Genomic DNA, 15,420 nt, shown 5'->3' on the forward strand with positions numbered 1-15,420 from the left:
TCCACCCTTCCACTGCAGGGGGCAGGGGTTTCATCTTTGGTCAAGGAACTAACATCCCTGCATACACTCTTCCAGGAGTAAAAAACAAACAAAAAACCAGTCAAATTCATAGAGACAGAAGGAATGATGGTCGCCAAGGATTGGGTGTGAAGGATTAGCGTTAGTGTTTAATGAGTACAGAGTTTCAGTCTTGCAAGATGAAGAGTGGAGACAGATGGTGGTGATGGTTGCATGTGAACTGAAAATTGAAAGACAGAAGAATATACCACCCGAAAATATGTTCCTTTGATATTATTTTGAGCTATTGGCACTTGAAAAACAGCAAAGCGAGGTTTTCACTGAACTCCCCTTATCTGGCCAAACACAGATCCTTCAAAAGGAGCTCAGTGATCCAAGATCCTCTTCCCAAGAGTTTAACTAATCAGAGAAGGTTGGCTTTTGACATAGGGCAGACTAAAATGACACTGAAGTTCAGTGTCATATCTCTATCTATTCTTCTGTTCTCCCAGTAAAAATCATTTACTCTCCCTTATGAGACCTTTCAACCAGTCCATTCTTAAGGAGATCAACCCTGGGATTTCTTTGGAAGGAATGATGCTAAAGCTGAAACTCCAGTACTTTGGCCACCTCATGCGAAGAGTTGACTCATTGGAAAAGACTCTGATGCTGGGAGGGATTGGGGGCAGGAGGAGAAGGGGACGACAGAGGATAAGATGGCTGGATGGCATCACTGACTCGATGGACGTGAATCTGAGTGAACTCCGGGAGTTGGTGATGGACAGGGAGGCCTGGTGTGCTGTGATTCATGGGGTCGCAAAAAGTCTGACACGACTGAGCGACTGAACTGAACTGCCTGAAGAGACCTTTCTATATTAAGATGATGTGTGTGTGTTAGTTGGTTTGGGACCCCATGGACTGTAGCCTGTCAGGCTCCTCTTGCATGGAATTCTCCAGGCAAGGATACTGGAATGGGTTGTCATTGCCTTCTCCAGGTGATCCTCCTGACCCAGGGATCACACTCCGGTCTCCAGCACTGCTGGCAGATTCTTTACCAACTGAGACACCTGGGAAGCCTGTTAAAATGGTATGTAAGCCTAAATTCTAAAGTCTCCTCTCTGAGTGACACATTTTCCCTCTGGAGTATCTCACTAACATACACGAGGTGTGCATGTTAATAAACTGTTAATATTAACTGTCTTTAATATCTCTTGCTAAATCTTTCATTACAGGTGTTTTGGCTAAGAACTTAGAAGGGTAAAAGGAAAATAATTTTTCCTCCCCTACAATATACTTAACACTACTGACTTTTACACTTAAAAGTGGTTAAGAGGATATATTTTGTGAGTATTTTGCCACAATCCAGAAACAACAAATTAAAACACAAAACAAAGCAAAGACCCAATAAGTTAACTAACTGCTTAACATTCCTATACTAGGCAAAATTGGGGACTGGAACTTCAGTATGATTTTCTCACTGGTGGTTTATGAAATGGGTTGTTTTGAAGCTGGACAATCAAATACACACATGTACACAGGGAAGGGAGCAGAGTCTCTAGGGCTTCTCTTTTTCTTCCCCCAAGCAGTAGGTTTCCTTGACTTCCTTTTATGGTTATATAACTGATGACACTGTAAGGCAGAACTTTCCCATCTAGCTCTCCGATTTCACCTTCTCTCTTGGGAGAAAAACGTTTGTTGGTCATTTTGTGGACATTCTCATGATGCTGAGTTTAGTCCCATACAATGTTGTGACCTTCAAAGGGAACTGAATCTGTTGGGGGAAGGAGGAAAGGCAGGCAGACAAACAGGCAGCAGTCCAATCTCCTGCAGCCCAACACCCAGGCCCTTTGTGAGCTCAGTTCATCACATGCTCGTGCCTGCCTGCCAATTCTGCCTTGTTGCTGGGCCTGTCACTCTTCCATTGGTGCCAGCTCTGAAGCAATCCTTTCTGGGGTGTCTGCAAAGGACGGATAAGTGGGTGGAAGAAACTGAAAATGGATCCAGTGACTCATCCTGCTTCTGGCATGTTCTAGCACATTGCATTCTAGGTCAGGGGATTTTAGGAGCGTGACTTGGATTACTGAATCCAAGTGGGACATTTAAATCTTGGGAGCCCTTCTCAGCAAATAGAAAAGCAGTTGTAACAACAACAATAATCCTCTGTAGAGCAAGGTTTGTCAACACAGTGGATTACTGACATTGGGGGCTAAGTTAATTCTGTATTGTGGGGGAATGTTCACTGCAGATTGTTTAGCAGCATCCCTGGCCTTCCTCACTAGATATCAGTGGCACCCCTCAACCCCAATACCATAGTGTGACCACCAAAAATGGCTCCTGGGAATTCCCTGGAAGTTCAGTGGTTAGAACTTATGCTTTCACTGCTGTGGCCTGACTTCAATCCCTGGTTGGGGAACTGAGATGCTACAAGCCTAGTGTTGGGCAAAAAAAAAAAAAAAAGGTCTCTAGACATTGTCAAATGCCCACCCAGGGGCCAAATCTCTCATGGTTGAAAATTACCGCTCCGGAGAAATAGCAGCCACCTGTCTTTGGAGAGGTCATTTTTCTCTCCCCTCCCTCTTACCTCAGGGCTAGACCTTGGGCAAATTTTTATTTCTATTTGCTTCAAACAAACCCACAATTAGACTTAAATTAGAGACTGCAAGGGTATTGTAGAGAACTCTTCTGATAGAGACAACATCAGTGTCTTCAGTTCATAAGAATATAGTTTTCTCTTTGGAGATAACCCCTGGCCCATTCCCCCTACCCCTCCCCTCCCTCTCCTTTGAGCCCCTCTTCTCTCTCCTCTTTATCCTTCTTTCCTCCCATGTCTCTGAAATCAGGCCTGTTTTTCTCTGTACCTTTTGGATTCTGAAAAAAACTATGTCACAAAGCTTGTGACTCAGGCTTTAAACAGCATGAATCACAAGGCTTGCAGCAAAGGAACAGCCCAAAGCAAACAGGGTGTGGTTTGAAGCCAGTCCTGGTCATCTGAGAAAGAACCTCACCTTTTTGTTCCTCTGTAAATTTCTTTCTGAAATTTAGGGAGCCGGGGGGTGGGGGGAACAAAAACAAAAACCTAGAGCCTCAATGTTCTGTTCCTTTAAATCCCCTTTCCAAAAATTTAGAAATAACTTTCACAGAAATCTGTATTAGAAGTCATTGTGAAACCACAGAAGTCTGGTTTGCAGGGAGAAGGGGGTCTAAGGAGCTCCAGTTCTGTAAGTTTCAGTACAGAAAAAATTTGATGAGAGGCAAAGTGATAAATAAAAAGTGATTTATTAGACTAAGGTAATTGTAAGGCTTACAAGTGGCTGGGTGAGACAGTGCTGCGCGCCAGGTACTTAGTGGGCTACAGTTTTATAATCAAAAGAAAATTGGGGAGGGGGAGAAGACCATCTTCCTCATTCTCAAGTAGACGTAAAGCTGCCATCATCAGTACCTCCTCCCTATTGGGCAGTGTAGTTTTCTTATCCCTACATGGTCGAGTCAGGATAGTCACGGCATGATAGAGATGAGCAAAAAGGTGGTAACATATACTAAAAATGGTAAAACATGTCAGGTTTCAGTATAATGTCACCCTTTCTTTATATTTTTTAATGTGCCCAGAGGAGCATGTCCTAGGAATCATAAGTTATTGAGCTCAGTGGGCAGGATGTGGGTCTCATTCTACCATTGTTTCATCGGTTTGGGGGCCTGCCTGATGCTTCTGTTGCATGGTTTTATTGCTGAGCAAGCCTGCTTGCTTTTGTGGTTAAGCAAAGCTGCTTTCTTGAGTGAAAGACCCCTTAATTTACAAGGATCTCCCTTACTCTTTTCTCTTATAATCCCCTAGGGGATTAACTATTTAATCACCAGCTTTGTCTCTTAGTCCCTATCACCTAGGCTCTACTAACATGAAAAGTGACATTTAAAATTTTAACTTCCCAGTAATAAACTCATTCTGAAAAATGTTAAAAATTGACAGAGGTTAAAGGCTGTTTAGAAAACCGCTTGGATCTTTTTCATAACTACATATATATGGGTTACCAAAGAAAATATATACATTTTGTTTTTATTCACATTTTATGTATAATCTTTAAATTATGTAACGTTCATAATCTCAAGCAGGAATGTAGTCTTAACGGCAGAATATTTCTTAGTTGGTTGTCTCCTTTTCTATATACATATATTTTTGAAGGCGTTAGCGGTAAAAACTTAAAAACACCCTCCTCTCATTTACAGAAACAGGAAATATTCTAGAAGAGTCCGGAAAGAACAGTAGCTGGGAAATTGCAGACACGAGGAAGATTTTTCACTGTAAATTTCATGTAAACATGTTAAAGTGTTTTAAGGTCTCATCATATTCATATGGTTTAAATACGTTTAAAAATATGCTGCAGAAATGACATAGAGATCAATCACAAAATACATTGTCTTAAAAAATAAAAAAGATCTAACTGGTAATCTTTCTTTTACCCAAATGAAATTTGCCTATAGAATTAAGTTTTATGTTTGGGATATTACTTTCACCCCCAGGAATAAACAGAACTTAGATTCAATTAATATCTTTTTAAAGTCTTGGGCTTAAACAGATTTGATTTCTGAGCTCAAGTAAATATCAACAGAATTCAAATCCTGACGCCTCCCTGTTTACAAATGAAGCACAAACCAGGAAGAACAATCTGGAAAGTTCTGTCAGCTTCCAGGTCCAGCTCAAAGAGTTTTACCCAGCTGTGTGGAATTTGTGCTTTTCTTTTCAAAATTCAGTGTACACCTGCCATAGGGATTTCTCCCTTGGAAACATTTTTCATTCCTGTTCGGAGGAATTCCTGAGGGTTCTGACAACCTGTCTGAGGCGGGCTTTAGACCGTAGCCTTGATATTTGCCGAGTCATTCACCTTGTCCTGGTGCCCGCCCGGTGGAGGACAGGCTCGGCCGCCACAAGTTGGGGGCTGGACCCCCCGGGAGGCCTCGCGACGGGCTGAAGATAAGGGGGTTAGGGAAATAGTGTCGTTGCCTAAAGTAGATCCAGAATAAAGACCCCTCTTTATTAGCGATGTCGGGGGAGGGGCAGGGAGGCGTGCGCACCTGGGGACCCGGACCCTGGCTCGGCTTGAGGCGCTAGACCGGACCACAATCCGCCTAGGACGGGTCTAGCGAACAGCGGGGGCCGCATGGGCTGAGAGGAGGGGGCAACGGGCCCGGTTGGCTGGACAAACCATTCCGGACGCCCAGATAAATCCGTGCCGGGTTTTCGCGCTTGCCGCTCTCCACCTCCTTCCGGGCAAGTCGAGGGCCGGTTGCTTCCGTTGTCTACCGTTCAGCGAACGCGCTGATCCCTCCGCTCGGCCGCTCAGGACGGCCGCCCGCTCCCCAGAAGACTTGGTTCCAAAACCCCAGTCTTCATAAGAGAGCATCTTAGGAGAAGAATGAGTCGATTCTGGGGGACTGCTTTTTTCTTTAGAGGGTGGGAGGCCTGCGAAAAGTAGTCCCTTCCCGGCGTTTTTGCGGAAGAATCCACCGGGGCGGGGCTGCCCGTGACTATATAAGGAAGCCCCGGGTGTGGCGCAGGCAGTTCCGTCTGGACCGGGAGTTCAGTCTTCGTCTCCCTCTGTTCGCTGCTGGCACCAACACCAATTGGTGAGGAGGGGTCCTGGGGGTCTTGCGGCCGTGCAGCCGCTGGGGACGCGGGTGGTTCACCGGCCACCGCGGGCCGAGGGGGATCCGGGGCCTACAGTTCCCCCGGGCGCGCGAGCAGCAGGGTGGCCCTGAGGGGTAGGAACGCGGCAAAATGGCGGCCGTTCCCGATCCCTCAGTGGGAGAAGGCAGGCTCTGAAGCTGGTTCTGAGGTGGGACGCGAGGATAGGGGGGTAGGGAGGGGACTGTGAGTGTCAGGTGAACGCGAGAGGCCCATGAAGTCTCCATGGCGGCGGGGTCCAGCTTTCTGTGGGACGAGGGTTGGGTAGTGTGTGAAGGAGTCGAATATTAGGTCACGGTTTGACAGGTGCGACTACTCGATTTCCCGTCGCGGTGGTGGTGTTAATTCGCTCAGTCGTGTCCGACTCTGCAAGCCTGTGGGCTACAGCACGACAAGCTTTCTTGTTTTTCGGGGGCTGGCTATTAATTGCAGACGCCACTGAGCCGTCCTACGCCCGTGATGGGGGAGGGGACGCGCTGGCCCCTGCAGTTAGGAGACGTCAGCCCTTCTGTGGGCTCATAATCTAGGGTGGGGCCATCTCCCGGCACGTATGTGGGGAGGTGTTTACCCGTCTTGGGACACAGGGTTTGGGCCTGGGGTGGACGCTGCAATGTTGACAAAGGACAGACATCCAGTGAGGGGGGAGGATAAGTGAGGCCCGTGAATTGACTTGGGTCAGGCTTCCCTGCTTTTCTCTCTTAAGTACCTGAAACTCTGTTTTTTAGCTTGTCAGGCTTGTGAGTTTTGGGCAAGTTAGTTGTTTGGCTGGTAAATAGTGAAGAGTTAACATAAGGTGTTGGTTGAGCCGTGAATTAACTGCTAAATGGTGGGGCTCTTTTTTGTGTTATTTTTTTGTTCCAACAGACAATGCAGATCTTTGTAAAGACCCTCACTGGTAAAACCATCACTCTGGAGGTGGAGCCGAGTGACACCATCGAGAATGTCAAGGTGAAGATACAAGAAAAAGAAGGCATCCCCCCCGACCAGCAGAGGCTGATCTTTGCCGGGAAACAGCTGGAAGATGGGCGCACCCTGTCTGACTACAACATCCAGAAAGAGTCCACTCTGCACCTGGTCCTCCGCCTCAGAGGTGGGATGCAGATCTTCGTGAAGACCTTGACCGGCAAGACCATCACCCTGGAGGTGGAGCCCAGTGACACCATCGAGAACGTCAAGGCCAAGATCCAAGACAAAGAGGGCATCCCCCCCGACCAGCAGAGGCTGATCTTTGCCGGGAAACAGCTGGAAGATGGGCGCACCCTGTCTGACTACAACATCCAGAAGGAGTCCACTCTGCACCTGGTCCTCCGCCTCAGAGGTGGGATGCAGATCTTCGTGAAGACCTTGACCGGCAAGACCATCACCCTGGAGGTGGAGCCCAGTGACACCATCGAGAACGTCAAGGCCAAGATCCAAGACAAAGAGGGCATCCCCCCCGACCAGCAGAGGCTGATCTTTGCCGGGAAACAGCTGGAAGATGGGCGCACCCTGTCTGACTACAACATCCAGAAGGAGTCCACTCTGCACCTGGTCCTCCGCCTCAGAGGTGGGATGCAGATCTTCGTGAAGACCTTGACCGGCAAGACCATCACCCTGGAGGTGGAGCCCAGTGACACCATCGAGAACGTCAAGGCCAAGATCCAAGACAAAGAGGGCATCCCCCCCGACCAGCAGAGGCTGATCTTTGCCGGGAAACAGCTGGAAGATGGGCGCACCCTGTCTGACTACAACATCCAGAAGGAGTCCACTCTGCACCTGGTCCTCCGCCTCAGAGGTGGGATGCAGATCTTCGTGAAGACCTTGACTGGCAAGACCATCACCCTGGAGGTGGAGCCCAGTGACACCATCGAGAACGTCAAGGCCAAGATCCAAGACAAAGAAGGCATCCCCCCAGACCAGCAGAGGCTGATCTTTGCCGGGAAACAGCTGGAAGATGGGCGCACCCTGTCTGACTACAACATCCAGAAGGAGTCCACTCTGCACCTGGTCCTCCGCCTCAGAGGTGGGATGCAGATCTTCGTGAAGACCTTGACCGGCAAGACCATCACCCTGGAGGTGGAGCCCAGTGACACCATCGAGAACGTCAAGGCCAAGATCCAAGACAAAGAGGGCATCCCCCCAGACCAGCAGAGGCTGATCTTTGCCGGGAAACAGCTGGAAGATGGGCGCACCCTGTCTGACTACAACATCCAGAAAGAGTCCACTCTGCACTTGGTCCTGCGCTTGAGGGGAGGTGTTTTAAGTTCTCCCTTTTAAGCTTTCGATACATTACATTGCACTTTTCTCTCAATAAAGTTGTTGCATTCCCAAATAGTGTAATTTATTTATTTAGTTAAGGGTGGGTAAAAGTTCAAGGTTTTTGTTCCAGCAGATGTGTTAGTAGTAACCTGGAGGTAAGAAATGTCAAGAAAAGGTGGCCTTAATTAGAACTGTAGTGAATGAGTATAAATAGAAAATTTGGAGTTTGTAGTTAGAATTCTAATGTACACTCATATGTAGTTTTACTTATAAGCTACTGATTTTTAAAAGCACTGCGTTTGGGAGTTGTGCTTAAGAGTGGGAAAGTTTCTGGAATACCAGCAGGGAGGTGGTTATTAAAAAGGGTGGGAATGGTGGAAGAGAGCCTGCAGAAAAACCACCTTTAGTACATAGTTGCAAGTTCACCTTGAGGTGCATAGAAAATCATTTGACCAGATTTTTTTAAAAGATGTGGCAGTCTCATTAGACTAAGTTTGGGATTTAGTAATTGAAGGTATTGTCATTTTTGCTGTAGTAAAGTAGTTAAGATTCCTTTATTTTATATGAGTATATGAAGAATTTATATACAGCTTAATTGTGGTGGGTGAAGCAGTTGGCTCTTCGTGTTCTATAGTAGTGACATTTATCAAATCAGGTGCTGCTGCTGCTGCTAAGTCACTTCAGTCGTGTCTGACTCTGTGCGACCCCAGAGACGGCAACCCACCAGGCTCCCCTGTCCCTGGGATTCTCCAGGCAAGAACACTGGAGTGGGTTGCCATTTCCTTCTCCGGTGCATGAAAGTGAAAAGTGAAAGTGAAGTCACTCAGTTGTGCCTGACTTCACAACCCCATGGACTGCAGCCTACCAGGCTCCTTTGTCCATGGGATTTTCCAGGCAAGAGTACTGGAGTGGGTTGCCATTGCCGCCTTCAAAATCAGGTGCTATTGGTATGCTTTTTAAGTGATAATGAGAGCCAAGGTTTTTGAAAGTTGGAAGGAGCTGGTGGGTAGGCACTGCTGAAATCAGACACACTGAAGGATTTTAAATAAGAGGTTGTTAACTCCAAAGAACAAATTGACTCCCAATTTTTCCCTTCCACTCCCATATTTAGGGTATCCACATGTAGCATCTGTGCAGAGAAAAATGTGTCACTGAGATAGCTAAGTAAGGCCTAGGTATGGGGGACAAGAAATGCCATTTGGTAAATTTGTAAATCTTAGGCAAATTCGTTACTTGCGGTTTTTCACTTGTCATGAATGCCTGTGTATCTCATTGGATTTTCATGATTCACCCATAAAAATGAATACATAGGTCAAGAAGCAAGATGACAAGGATATCGGTACTTCACACATCTAGTCACTATGTGAATCTGGTCAATATGTGAATAGACCTGTAACCACATTTAGTCACTGTGAATAGTTTTTGTATAGTTGTGTTACTCATTGGAAAAACGAGTAGCATCTTGAAAATGGCCATTTTGTGGGGCAGGTTTTGCACAATTCCATCAGTGTTATCAAATGATGAGTTGTCTTCAACTGTGAGTGTGTCAATGGCTAGTTAGCACTCGAGAAGGTGGGGCTGGGTCATTTCACCAGGACACGTGTGCACTGCAGTTGGAAGGATCTTTGCTCTGGAGCAGTAAAGCATATGTATAATAAAGCTGTGTGGGTATTTCAGGGTGGGGATGCTTACTGGAGAAGTCATTTAAGAACACGTGGCTCCTTCCTGTCAAGTTTAATGAAGGAAATTGTTAATCACAAATGTAAAAACTTGAAAAGTTTTGAAAAACAAGTACAGGTTAATACAAACATTAAAATTGATGTAGAAACTGAAAGTTCCATATAAGCTTATTCAGGGGGGGAAATTAGTATATTTGCCTCTTACTGTTTATAGTTAAAATGTTTACACAGGTGTTTTACAAAGTCAAAGGTAGCCCACGTCAGTCCCTAAGTGTGTGTGTGTGCTCAGTTGCTCAGTCGTGTCAGACTCTGCAAACCATGGACTAAAGCCTGCCAGTCTCTTGTCATGCAACTTTCCAGGCAAGAACACTGGCGTGGGTTGTCATTTCCTACTCCAGGGGATCAGTGTCTCCTGTGTTGGCAGTTGGATTCTTGACTAGTTAACTACATCTTAGCAGTTAACAACATTTTTTGGACCACTCCAGCATGTGGGAATCTTAAGTTTCTCAACTAGGTGTTGAAACTTCGCCCCTTGAAGTGGAAGCAGAGAATTGTAACCACTGGACTGTCAGGGAAGTCTGCTACGGATAACTAAAATTAGTTTGGTGGTATTTTGGACTCCTGTATAGTAAATGCATGTACGCATATATATGTATACATATGTAAAAATATAAATAGGACCATTCATGTAGTGTTTCTCAGCTTTTTTTTTCTTTTTGACTAGGCAATTGTGGACATCTTTCTGTGACAGCATATCAATATTGCTGTCATTCTATTTAATATTCCAGTATTCAATAGTATAGATGGCCTATGATTTACTTAACCTGTCCACCAGCATATGTTTCTAGGTTTTTGCTGTTAAGATGCTGGTGAAGTATATCCTTATACATGTATTTTTCATATGTTAATACTTGGATAGTATAAAAACAAGATTTCTATTTAATGAAGTTCTTGGTGATAATTTAAAAATCAGTCAACAGTTTTATAAATACTTCTGTCATATTTTCCTACTTTTTTGAGTAAATGATACTTGTTATGTGTTACAGATATATAAACTATATAGTGCAAGATCTTCCATTTTTTCCTCCCAGTTCTCCACCTGCCCTAGTACATACTTTCAGAGTTTCCCCATGCATGTACAACAAGCAACTACTAATTAATTGCTGGTTTACAGTTTCTTGCACCATGCTTTTTCACTTTATGTCTTTTATAGTTTGATAGAGCTCTTACATCCTTTCGTTCTGTATAAAGGATAAATACACTTTTCATGTAATTTTCTTAAAGACCACGAGAGCAACACAATCCCTAGTGAATATTTACAGGACTCTCCAACAAATATAAGCTTGTTGGGAACAATAATGATAAGGTGATGAATGAGAAGAATTTCTAATATCAAGGGATCTAGTCTCTTGTTAGAGAACAGAAATGTTAGACTTGTTCAGTTTCTGAAAGTTGAATGATTGCTAAATCCGAAAGTACCCCAAAGTATGGTTTCACACATAGTTAATACTATGTAAGGATTCAGTTACATAGATGTGATCATGTGAATGTTGAATAAACCAGAAAAAAAATGAGTAGCTCATATTTTTTAGTATTCCGTTTTGTCTGAAAGCACAACAAAATCCTCGTCGTATTGTTATAAATATGGTTCTCACAGAGGTATGTGTATTGATTGGCAAGTGCTTTTTAAACTGATATCATCCTTAGTGTGTAGTGCCTGTCTGCCGGAAGAGGAAGCTACGGGGATAGATTTTTGGTTTAGTTATGTAGCTTTCAACGCCCTCAAGCGGTTGTGGTTGGCCAGACAATTTGTGCTTTTAATACTTCTCTTTCTCAGAAGGTTGCTTACTCATCAGTAAAAGTTAACTTGCTGTTCCCCTAATTCCTTTTACTTTATCCTTTTTCTGCCAGTCCTGAAGCCATCTCTTTTTCTATTTCAGCTGGAATGACTCCACAGCATCTAATGTAGCTATTATTCAACCTAGACTTTCTTACAGCATCTCATCAGGTCTGACCCCTTAAAATGATCTGCCTGCTTCTGTTAACTGCTGGTCACTTTCTTTTTTTCCATATGCTCTCTGACATTTTCCACTTTGTTTCATTCCAGCTGTTCCCTTTTCCTGATATACCACCATTACCCTATCTCTGACTTACAATCTTTATCCTTGGCTGTGGTGAAGAAAGAGCTGGGTTCCTGGGACAGCACAGAGAGATTAAGTCGTTTCTCAAAGAAGGCACGTATAGGATCGCAAGAGGTCACTGGCAGAATTTCCTGGGGCAGGAGGCTGGCTGAGAAACAAGTGACTATCAGCACAGACTTGTGAAAGGTATAAGTATTCCTCAGAAACCCCCCAAAATACCAGGAAAGGGAAACTGGTAAGTGGACTTCCTAGAGGGTCATATACAATGCAAAACAGACTTTTCATACAGGCTTTAAAGGAAATGCTGATCCCTCCACACTGGTTTACACACTCCCTGCCCCCTCCTCATTGGGAGGGACTGGATGGATGGAAAGAAGAGATTAAGGCTTTGGCTGGAACAAGAAGACATGGAAGAGGTACTAGGTGAAATGATAAGATGAGAGGTGGAGATGTGCAAATTTGAGGACAGTAAATGTGTTCTATTATATATTTTTCAGAATGGTGCACATGCATGAGGAAACAGACAAATCCAGAATGGGAGACATTTAAGTCAGCTGGTCTGGTTCATCAGAGTCTGTCCTTGGAAAAAAAGCATAAGGTTGTTCTAGATTAAGAGAAGAAATTCTAGATTAAGAGAAAGGAAATTCCTTCGTGGTCCAGTGGTTAGGAATCCACTCTCTCATTGCCAAGGCACCAGTTCAATGTCTGGTAAGATCCCCTACCTGTTAGGATACTGATAACTCAGTCCTCACCATGCAGTGGGCTCACTTCAATCTGAAATTTTCTTTAAAAGCTTTTTATGACGTGGACCATTTTTAAAGTCTATTGATTTGTTACAATACTGCTGTTTTATTTCATTTTGTTGTTGTTTTTGGCTATGAGTTGTGAGGAATCTTAGTTCCCCAGCCAAGGATTGAACCTGCACACCCTGCATTGGAAAAGGATGTCTTAACTGCTGAACCATCAAGAAAGTCCCTCAGTCTGAAACTTCTTAATGACTCTGCGACAAAGGCAAATTGGAAGATAAGAAATGTGTTCCAGATTTTATTGATGCAGAAACTGAGGCATAGGAACTAAAGGGAGGGCACCAGACAGTCTGGCTCCAGTTCCATGCTCTTTTTTTTTTTTCCTGTTACATATTTATACTGACTTTTTTGGTATTTTTAAATGTTTATGCAATTTTTACTTCCCATTTATAGTTATGAAATATTGGCTGTATTCTCTGTGTTATACAATAAATCCTTGAGCCTGTCTTATCCCCAATAGTTTGTACCTCTCACTCTTACCATCCATATCCATTCTTCCTCCCTTCCCTCCCTACTGGTAACCACTAATTTGTTCTCTGTATCTGTGAATCTGCCTCGTTTTGGTTTTATTCATTAGTTTTATATTTTTTTGAATTCCACATATAAGTGATAACATACAGTGTTTGTCTTTGTCTGACTTATTTCACTTAGCATAATGCCCTCCAAGTTCATCCATGTAATTGCAGATGGCATTATTTCATTGTTCTTATGGCTGAAGAGTATTCCATTGTATATATATATAGTATACCACATCATCAGTTGATGGGCACTTAGGTTGCTTCCGTATTTTGGCCATTGTAAAGCTGCTATGAACATTGGGGGGTGTGTATCTTTTTGAATTAGTGTCTTTGGTTTTTTCGGATTTAGACCAGGAGTGGAATTGCCCACTCTTAACTACTGTGGTCTCAGATCCCCATGGAAGCACCATGAACATTGAGGCTTTTTCTGATTTATTGCTCTGACCTTGGCTGTCAGTGCTAAGGACCTAAAATGTCTGAATCCGGGTCCAGTTCCAAGAAGCAGCGTTTTATCTCCTTGCTGGGCTGGGTGGTGGAGCCATTGCAGCAAGCTCTAGGCCTCAGGAATAGTCAGCCACGTCACGCGTGTCGGAGAAAGAACAGCTTCAGGGAAGTCTCGGGCATAACTCATTAGTGTGGATAAATGAAAGTCAAAGCCAAGTTGTTAGACGTTTGTAGCTCAATTCCAAGAAGCTAACCACATATGGCTATTAACATTTAAATTAGTTAAAATCAAATAAATGTGTTCATCTATTGCACAAGCCACATATTAAGAGTTTGGGATGGGGGGAATTCCCTGGTGATCTGGTGATTAGGATTTGACCCTTTCACTGCTGTGGCCTGGGTTCAATCCCTGGCCAATAAGATCAGTAAGATCTCTGCAAGCCTTGTGGCCTGGCCAAAATTTAAAAAAAAAAAGTTTAGTAGAGACATATGGCTAGTGGACATGCTCCCATCATGGCAGAAAATCCCGTGGAATGGTGCTGGTGTAGATGGACCATCATTTAGCTAAGCATTCTACTATTAGATATTCTTGTTGCTTCCAATATTTTGCTACTATAATCAGTGTGACAAGATTATAAAACTCTTCTTTCATTAAAGTTTTCTTTTTATAAAAATTTTTTTTCGGTCCTCAACTTGTGGTTTGTGGGATCTTAGTTCCTTGATCAGGAATTGAACCCAGGCCCTCGGCAGTGAGAGTGCAGAGTCCTACCCACCGGACTGCCAGGGAATTCACTGTAAGACCGTTCTTACACATAGATCTTTGCCCATGTGTGCGTGTATGTCTGATAGCTACACTTCTCAAGGGAACTTGTAGGTAAAAGGGCACATGCATTTACATTTATACTTTGCTAAGTCTCCCTTCAAAGAGGTTACTCAAATTTACACTCTGCCAACAAGAATCAACACCCACAGCCTGGCCAGAACTGGGGCTTCTCAACCTTTGATCTTTGCTTGTCCACTAGGTGAATAATGATATAATATTTTTAATTTGGAAATTATTTTAAGTTTCTCCTAACACCATTAGGACCTCATTCATTATTCCAGTGACAAAAGTACTTTCAATATGACAAACATTTTTCCAAGTCATTTGTATCTTAGTTGGGGACTTTGTCCTTCAGGACAGTGTCTACTGTTTATATTGATTGCCTCACCCGTCACTGGTTTTGAACTGTGTGCTGCTAATTATTAGCTATGGTGGATGCAGAGGGAAAGGCAAAATTGGATATGGAACACCCAGAGCTATGAAACTATAAAAGGGCCTGGCTGTCACTTAAAAAAAAGTATGATGCTTTTCATAAGAGACTCCATTTCACATAAAGCTTGTTCATCTGACTGGACAGATAAGGGGCTATCACCTGGTTCTTATCCTCTTGAGTGGTTGACTGACTTGCTCTTCGAATGCAAATCTGCAGAGACATATACACAGGACTGTTGTTGATTTTTAGGACTGTTGATTCTTAAACTGTGTAGGGACTTCCCTGGTGGTCCAGTGGTTAAGACTCTGTGCTTCCAATGCAGGAGGGGGTACAGGTTTGATCCCTGATTGGGGAACTGGGATCCCACATGCCGGTTGGTCAAAAAAAAAAAAAGACCCCAATGAGGTGGATGAACCTAGAGCCTATTATGCAAAGTGAAGTAAGTCAGAAAGAGAAAGACAAATATTGTATGTTAACGGATACATATGGAACCTAGAGAAAGGGTACTGATAAACCTACTTGCAGGGCAGCAAATGGGATGTAGATATAGAGAACACACTTGTGGATCCAGCTAGGGAAGGAGAGAGTGGGACGAATTGAGAAAATAGCATGGAAACATACATTACCATATGTAAAATAGATAGCAAGTGACCTTTCTAGGACC

The 15,420-nt window shown here is 43.8% G+C and overlaps 1 protein-coding gene across 4 annotated transcripts; it reads left to right on the top strand.

Annotated features, from left to right (window-relative positions):
- Positions 1 to 1,064: 1,064 nt before the first annotated feature.
- Positions 1,065 to 7,985, top strand: UBC (ubiquitin C). Of its 4 annotated transcripts, none has more exons than XM_052654743.1 (3): positions 1,065 to 1,084; positions 6,539 to 7,273; positions 7,502 to 7,985. In XM_052654743.1, the coding sequence occupies exons 1-3, from the start codon at positions 1,082 to 1,084 to the stop codon at positions 7,928 to 7,930; spliced, it is 1,167 nt and encodes a 388-aa protein (XP_052510703.1). In that variant the 5' UTR covers positions 1,065 to 1,081; the 3' UTR covers positions 7,931 to 7,985. The 4 variants fall into 4 exon arrangements, with proteins under 4 accessions (XP_052510703.1, XP_052510702.1, XP_052510704.1 ...); XM_052654742.1 differs by having other exon boundaries at positions 1,066 to 1,084; positions 6,539 to 7,429; positions 7,658 to 7,985; XM_052654744.1 differs by having other exon boundaries at positions 1,067 to 1,084; positions 6,539 to 7,985.
- Positions 7,986 to 15,420: the final 7,435 nt, after the last annotated feature.

This window comes from Budorcas taxicolor, chromosome 17 (assembly GCF_023091745.1).
Source record: "Budorcas taxicolor isolate Tak-1 chromosome 17, Takin1.1, whole genome shotgun sequence".
Taxonomy (NCBI): Eukaryota; Metazoa; Chordata; class Mammalia; order Artiodactyla; family Bovidae; genus Budorcas; species Budorcas taxicolor.